Source organism: Myotis daubentonii, chromosome 3 (assembly GCF_963259705.1).
Source record: "Myotis daubentonii chromosome 3, mMyoDau2.1, whole genome shotgun sequence".
NCBI lineage: Eukaryota > Metazoa > Chordata > Mammalia > Chiroptera > Vespertilionidae > Myotis > Myotis daubentonii.
This window is the reverse complement of record NC_081842.1, coordinates 136,635,867-136,644,046: the sequence shown is the minus strand read 5'-3', so window position 1 is coordinate 136,644,046 and position 8,180 is coordinate 136,635,867. Positions and strand designations below refer to the sequence as shown.

The window sequence follows — 8,180 nt, the reverse complement described above, 5'->3', positions numbered from 1 at the left end:
CTAGTCAACATTAAACAGAGATAGGCTTACATTTGATTCATTGTCACTGTAATATTAATGAAAGTTTTAGAACAAGTTAAATACAATGGCAACATTTAAAGTGCAATGACTTGAAAAAGTCATCAAACAATAGATCAAATATTTTTATTAAAGAACAACAGGGGATCTAGTTGGGTAAGTGAGAGAGAAATTAGAGTAAGTGTCTATTAGTTCTGGCCAGACATTGAGGGCCTTCAGTTCAATCACCATCAAGACAAAATAAAGAATTCTCTATCCAGCAAACTGTTCCTTGCTTATTTGGTCAACTGCCATGATAATATCTTTGGAAGCAAACAAAATATCAGAATTTATGTCATGTAGTTTATACATGTAAGGTCCAATTTTGTCCACTAAGGAAAGGATAACATAAAGGGAAGTGGTGAAAACAAAACAGTAATTCTAGGATGGGTCAGAGAGCATCACTTGGCAGCTTGTGCCAAATGTGGGGACCATGCAAAGCACTGGATTGGGAACTGCAAAGTAGGAAGTCCTAATTTTGACTCTGCTGACCTCAGTGAACATTTCCTGGTTTTAAAACTGAGCACAGCCGGGCTGGCATGGCTCAGTGGTTGAGCAGCTACGTATGAACCAGGAGGTCGCAGTTCAGTTCCTGGTCCGGACACATGCTGGGGTTGTGGGGTCTATCCCCAGTGGAGGGCGTGCAGGAGGCAGCGGATCAATGATTCTCTCTCATCATTGATGTTTCTCTCTCTCTCTCTCTCTCTTCCCCTCTGAAATCAATAACAATATTTTTTTAAATGAGCACAATTCTTTGCTACCCGAAGAGGCCTGTTACGAAAATTAACGAGCCTATAAAAATGTTTTGATGTCTCTAGGAGCCCTTCCTGTAAGTACACACTATAGCCTTGTCTTCTGACTGCTCTGAAGCCGCCGGCGTTGGTGGTGTACCTGTTACACACCCACCACCGTCCGTGCAATAAGGGCCTCGTAAAATTAAGCCACACAATGCTCGCTGTTTTAAGGGGGAGCCTGCCTTCAGGAAAGGTTTCCACCCCCTAATGACAACGTCAAGATATTGAACACTGAGAAGTATGAAGTGGGTTCGTCCGCAGGGAGGCCCACCGGAACCTGTCCCTGGGGGCCCGGGGGCACTCTCCACACTGCTCACCTCGGGACCGGATTTGGGGTCCCCGAGCCCGAGCTCTCCGGAGGCCCCAGCGGGGCTCGATTACTTTCGCCTGGGCGAGCAGCAGCCCCGCCACTCCAGCGGGAACCCCACGGTGGGGAGGTGGGGCGACGACAACAAAAAGAAGTAAAGTAGGAGGAGGAGATACGGGGGGGTGGGGGGGACGGCGAGCTCGGCGGAGGGGGCGGGGACCTCCTCGGGGACCCCCGCGCCGCGTCCGCGAGCCGCCTGCGGGCCGGGGAACGGGCTCCGCCGTTCGGGCCGCGCCCCCACCCCGCCGCCCGGGCCCCGCCGCCGGCGCTTCCCCGCCCCCCGCGCCGCTCGCGCTCGGTGCCGCCCCCTCGCCCAGCGCCGCCCGCGCGCAGCGTCTCGCGCCGGCCTGGCCCGCCCGCCGGGAAACAGCCGCGAGAGCAGCGGCCGCAGCGGCTGCCTCCGCGCCCTCCCGCCCGCACTCCGTCTCGCCTCGCCTCGCCTCGCCCCGGTCCGGCCCGCGCTCCGCCAACGTTCTTTCGGGCTCCCGGGCCCGCCGCCCACCCGGCCCCGACCCCGACCCCCAACCGTCGCGCTCTCCCTGGGCGCGCGGCCCGCCGCCTGCTTCCGGGGCGGGCGGACTGGGCGCCTGGTGCCGGCGGCCGCAGCGACAGCGCCCCCGGGAAGCGGAGGAGGAAGGAGAGAAGAGGTGGAGGCGGCCGCCGGCTGAGTCGCGGCCGGGATGTCCGGGCAGCCGCCGCCGCCGCCGCCGCAGCCACAGCAGCAGCTGCCGCCGCCACCGCCGGCGGCCGTGGCCCCGGTCTCCGGAGTCGTCCTGCCCGCGCCCCCGGCCGTCAGCGCCGGCTCCTCGCCCGCCGGCTCGCCCGGTGGCGGCGCGGGTGGCGGCGGCGGCTTGGGGGCCGCGGCGGCCGCCCTGCTCCTGCACCCGCCGCCGCCGCCGCCGCCGCCCCCGGCCACCGCGGCCCCGCCGCCCCCGCCGCCCCCGCCGCCCGCCTCGGCCGCCAGCGCGCCGCCGGGTCTCGCCGCCGGCCCGGGCCCGGCCGGAGGCGCCCCAGCCCCGGGCCCGGCCCTGGCGGGCAGCAGCGCCGCGGCGCCCTTCCCGCACGGGGACTCGGCCCTGAACGAGCAGGAGAAGGAGCTGCAGCGGCGGCTGAAGCGCCTCTACCCGGCCGTGGACGAGCAGGAGACGCCGCTGCCGCGGTCCTGGAGCCCCAAGGACAAGTTCAGCTACATCGGCCTGTCGCAGAACAACCTGCGGGTGCACTACAAAGGTAGGGGTCCCCGCCGCCTCGTCCGCCCCCGCCCCCCTCCCTCCCTCCGGGCCCGGGCGCCCTCGGAGGGGACTCGCCGCCGCGCTGCTGCCCCGGGGCGGGATGGGGTCGTGGGGAAGGTGCGCGGGCCGGGGCCGGGGCCGGGGCCGGGGCCGGGAAGGTGAGTAACCTGCTCCTCGGCGTCACGGGCGGTCAGCCTGGGCTGGGACTAGGACACCTCGGGGGAAGCCAGCATGACAGGACACGACTCGCTTTCTGATTCCCCCCGGAGATAAATCTTAGGGCCTGGATGGAGGAATCCATGGGCTCGGAGTTGGGTTACATTGTTCTCCAGGTGGCGTGGGTCAGGCGTTCTCTTCTTACCCGGGGGAGAGAGGCCCGATGCCGAGGTGTAATTGCTCAGGGCGTGCAGGGGTAGACCGGGGGAGGAGTCAGTAGTGGGGGATTTTGTCCAAAATTAGGCCAGAGATTTGGGGGGGGGGGGTAGGGGGGCACAAAGGGACGAGGGGCCCAAGTTTGCCGTCAATGTGTCTTACGGAAGGCAGCTGGGAGGGTAAGAGAGGTGAAACCTCAGGAGTCCGCGTTTTCTTCCGGGAGCAGAAATCTACCACTGCTGATTGGAAATGCCGTATATTTACGTGTTGGCATTATGTGAAGTTTGGTTGAAAACAAGGATTTTTTTTTTTTTTAAAAAATGTTACTTAGTGTTTTAAAGAAAATTGGCTTGGGTTTTACACCTGCAGTTAAAAAAAAAAAAAAGCCTTAGGCTTGTGCTTGTCTCCCTCTTCCCTCATCAGTGTCTGCTATATTAAAACAAAGCTTCATGCAGATCAGTTTTATATAAAATTATAAGTTGCAATGGGAATTTAAAAAATGTAGCCCAAATTAAGAGCATGCATCAAGTTTACTTGTGTGTGTGGTGGGATGGGGTGGGGTGGCGGGGAGGAACAATCCAATGTATTTGTCTGGAAACAAATCCAATTTTTTAGGCCCCAAACCTGAATCTGGAGCTTTTACATTCAAAGTAGCCTTATTTTGATTGGCTACAAAGGGATGGTTTTAATCAGGTTCTAGTGACATGGATAGAGAGGGTATAAACAATTGTGGTGGTTAAATACTTAAAGTATACAGAACTGAAATTTAAGAACCTTGACAAATAAGTAACTATTTAATCAGAAAGGAGAATGGGGACAAATCTACCAAATGATTTGGCTGCATAGAACCACGTACAAAAATAGGCCTTGTTGAACATTTCTTCTTTTTATTCATAGACCCAGAGAAAAGCTTCCCATATGCTTCTTAACTTAAATGGCTGAAAATTTTAGAATACTGGGCTTTTGTTTTTTTTCTTAAGTTCGGATATTCTGATAATACCTTGTCAAGGCTATTGTTTAATTTTGTGTTTTAATTGGTGTGAACAGTGAGTGCTATGTTATGAGGTGTTTACTTCTGATCTGGCCAGCAGAAAGCTTTTTGTTAGACTTGACAAACTTTTTAAATGTATGGTTGATGGTTAATAATTAACTTACAAAAATCAGAAGCAGAAGATATGGAAGATTATTGAACAAAGAGTTCTAGCTTTCCTGAACTCTGCAATCATTTGTGATTTTAGGCATGTTACAAAACAGGGCATCAGTTTCTTTCTCTGCCTGATGAGGGAGTTGAGCTGGATGGCTGGGAAGGAAATTTCCAGCTCTGAATTTCCATGATATCTAAGACGCGTGATTACAGTTTATTTAGCACTGTAACATGGTTTGATTGGTTTTACTAACTCCTTTTACATAAAGTTGATGATTTAGGTCAGAGAAAAGTTCATGCTTGTGTGAAATTGGTTGGCGTTTGGAATATTTATGACACTGCTGTCTCAATTATTTTTCTTGTTGGCCTCTGTATTACTTTCTGTTGTGTAAGACTAAGATTCACTTTCTGGAAACTTCACTCTTTTATAATCATAAACCATTATTTCCGGAAGAACAGATTTTGTTGTTTGTCATCCTTTTGCTCTCATCCCTTTCTTTCTCCCCTTTGTCTCTCCCTTCCCCCTTGATGCAAACACAGTCTCTTTTTTCCCCCTTCTACTGCCTCTTCCTCTTGTCTTGTTATTTTAATGTGTTGGGTGTTTTTCTTCCTGTTGTTTTTCTGAGTGGATCACACCAAAAGTACTGGGCAACTCTGTCCCAGTAATAAAGGAAGGGAGAAAAGGGGAAGTGTAATAGGTCGTGGGTAAGTAAAACTTTGAAGTCCCAAAATAAGCAGAGTAATTTTATTTAACCTATCATTGTGCTGCATTGTTTTTACCTAAGCATTTTGAGACACATTTGACATTAATAACTACTGTTCACAAAGTTTTTTTGCATATTACAGAATTTTAAAGGATTGATAATTATTTTCCAGAATGAGAATTATCCTTACCTTTGAAATAGAAATATCTTGGTTTCTTTTGCTCTGACCACATTCTGTTTTTAAGAGTTTATTCTTTTAAGTTGGAATTACTGTTTTTGGTCGCAGTGTGTGGTTCCTTAAGTGATCTGAAGGGATTAATAATAAATAATGCCAGGCAAATAGACAAAATTGTTTGGATTGCAGAGAAATAGGGTGTGTATTCTGTACGTTAAAAAAACAACAACAAACCCACAACAAAACCTTTTGCTTAGAAGTTTCACACCAACTGTTGAAATACTCAGGTATGTTTCTTTCCTTTTTACAGTTGTCAGCTTTGAATAAATACAAATATGACAAGTTTAGACTTAAGTTATAATGATAACTTTATTCCAACTTAAAGCATTTTCACGAATTTGCTTTGATTACCAGAAATGTTTTCAGTTACAGATTTCATTTTTATATTTGTGAAGTTATCACTCTTTGGATATTTTATAAAGCATTTTGATAGAAGTAGATTTGGGCAAGGTGGTGGAATTCTCATTTTAGATCTGAGAAAGAGGTTAGATTTTGCCAGTCACAGTTAAGCCAGGATTGAAACTTATTTTCACAGATTCTAAATGTAGCTCTTGCCACTATACCAAATTGCCTATTTCAATTTGTGTGAGATTTTTAAGTATCTCAAGTAGGTAAAATTCATTGATCACATTTAGAACTTTTTGAAGAATAGTTGACATTAAAACTACTTCTGGAGAAAAGTGTTACCTGGATCACACTAATGCCATGGAAGAGTCCAGACACCTTGATTATACTAATTTAGGGCAGCTTAGAAGATGAGTGTAAGTTGGGAATGGTAGGAAGCAATGAAATAGTGGATTGCATTTTTAATTTAAAGCATTATTAACAGTACCTAACCAAATAGGTTTATCTTTTGGTATGCCTAATTCCCCTCCCCCTCAATATCAACTGCCATTAGACCTAAGTTTAATTGCTTATCTGCTTTCTTTCACTTCTTAAGGTTGAACAAATACCTCAAATATTTGCTTGTCTGCCAGTACAAATGCCCTATAAGAATTATGGGGGTGATATAAAATTGCTCCTCAAAAATCAAGGAATTTAAAAACCAAACTGAGCATTTCCCAGATTTTTGGGAAATTTAGCTTTAAAAATACCAGTTGATAATTTGAAAGAATCAAGTGAGTCTAATAATCATATTTGCAGTAAAATAGACAATAGTAATGATAATTCATTGAGCAGTTGCTGTTTAGCAGATACCCTGCTAGACATCTTCTATAATAATAAAAGGGTAATATGCTAATTAGACCGGACATCATTCCGGACATCCTTCCTGACAAAGCTGGGGGAAGCCAGCCCGGGTCCCAGGTGCCTGCGGGTGGTGGGAGGAGGGAAACCTGGGTCTGGGTGCCAGGGGGAAGCTGGTGCTGGCAGCCGGGGGAAGAAAGGCCTACTCTTGCATGAATTTTCATGCATCGGGTCTTTAGTCTATATATATATAAAACCCTACACAACTGGTCAACTGCTTGACAGGTTGCTGTGATGTTCACTGATCAACAGGGGGCAGATGCTCAATACAGGAGCTGCCCCTGGTGGTCAGTGCGCTCCCACAGTAGGAGCACCGCTCAGCTGACTGATGGGCGCTCAGCTGACTGATGGGCGCCAGACGTTGGGCTCATGGCTGGCAAGTGCAGCTGCGCTGGCGCGAGCCTCGCCTACCTCCATGGCAGCGCTACCAAGTGGTGGCAGAGGCGTGTCCCATGGGGCTGGGATAAGGGGAGCGGCGTGGTGCCCAACTCCGGCTTGGGCTCCTCCCCAGCCACCTGCCACTTTGTGCACTACTACATCCCTCAGGGGATGTCGGACTGCTGGTTTCAGCCTGATCTGTGGGGATCGGGCCGAAACCGGCAGTCCAACATTCCCTTAGGGCTTCCGGATTGTGAGAGGGCGCAGGCCAGGCTGAGGGACCCCACCGTGCGTGAATCTCTCTGTGCACCGGTCCTCTAGTTTGTGTATATGCCTTGATCTCTATTTACTTATTTTTTCATTTATTCAGCAACCTTTTAGTGAGTGTTTGTTTACATTGTGCAAGGTTCTGGGCACTCAGAGGTGCATGCAATACTGTCTTTTTATTCAAAGAGCTCCAAGGACATGATGTGGTAAAGGAAGTGTTATAAAGAGCACACGTTGGAGGGCAGGAGAAGTTCTACTCAGGCTGACATTGGAAGGGATGAAGTTGGTGTCAGGGATAGCTTTTAGAGGGGATGAGGCTAGTGGTCAGTCTTAAAAGATAAGTAGTCTGTAGGGGAAGAGGAGGAGTTAGGTATTACAAGTAAGAAAGCACGGAGAATTCTTGTATATGTTTGGAACTACAAGCAGTTTTGGGTGATTGGAATTTAAGTGTGCAACAAGGAGCAGCTGGAAAAAGATTGTGAGAGGCCTTATAGAATATTTTATTGAGCTTAGATCTTATTCTTTAGGAGATGAATCATTAAAGGATTTTAAATAGGAAGTGACTGGTTCATATTTTCATTTTTGTCAGATTACACAATAATTAAAAGATAGATTCAACGGGTACAATATTGGGTATATCAAACCCGTTTAGAAGACTGTTCCAGCAGACCACATCAGAAATACAGTGGGGCCTTGACTTACGAGTGTCCCAACTAACGAGTTTTTCAAGATACAAGCCGTCTTTAGGCCGATTTTTTGCTTTGAGTTGTGAGCTAAAATTTGGGTTATGAGCCAGCTTCAGATACCCCACCGCTAGTTGTTGCAGCGAAGGTCACAGTGACTGCCACAACATCAGCCCAGCATCACGTGTCTCACTCGTTCACTTTAAGATTTTACATACGAGTAATTTGAGTTACGAGCTCCGTCACGGAATGAATTAAACTCGTAAGTCAAGGCCCCACTGTAAGGATCTGAACTTGATCAGTGGTAGGGGTGGAGAAGAACAAACATAGTTGTAACGTTTTAAAGTAGCACTGACAGGATATAATGGGATGATGGAGAGAGAAATCAAAGTTGATGGTTGGGTTTCTGACTCTGTTAGGTTCTTGCAAGGAACCATGAATCAAATAATAATTGTAAGAAGTATCTATAATAATAAAAGGGCAATATGCTAATTAGACCGGATGTCATTCTGGATGTCCTTCCTGACGAAGCCAGGGCTGGAGGGAAGCCAACTGGGTCCCAGGTGCTTGAGGGCAGCCCAGGGGAAACCAGCCTGGGTCCCGGGTGCCTGCAGGTAGCCTGGGGGAAGCCAGCTCAGGTCTTGGGTGCCTGTGGGCAGCCCGGGGAAAGCCAGCCCGGGTTCCAGGTGCCTGCCAGTGGCC

At 48.9% G+C, this 8,180-nt stretch overlaps 1 protein-coding gene across 3 annotated transcripts in view; it reads left to right on the top strand.

Annotated features, from left to right (window-relative positions):
- Positions 1-1,757: 1,757 nt before the first annotated feature.
- Positions 1,758-8,180, top strand: part of RANBP9 (RAN binding protein 9) — a 104,322-nt gene continuing 97,899 nt past the window's right edge. For 2 of the 3 annotated variants that reach the window (XM_059688665.1, XM_059688664.1), the window contains exon 1: positions 1,758-2,448. In XM_059688665.1, coding sequence (XP_059544648.1) covers positions 1,899-2,448 — 550 coding nt within the window. In that variant the 5' untranslated portion in view covers positions 1,758-1,898. The remainder of the gene's footprint in view (positions 2,449-8,180) is intronic. The other variant, XM_059688663.1, reaches the window with a different exon arrangement.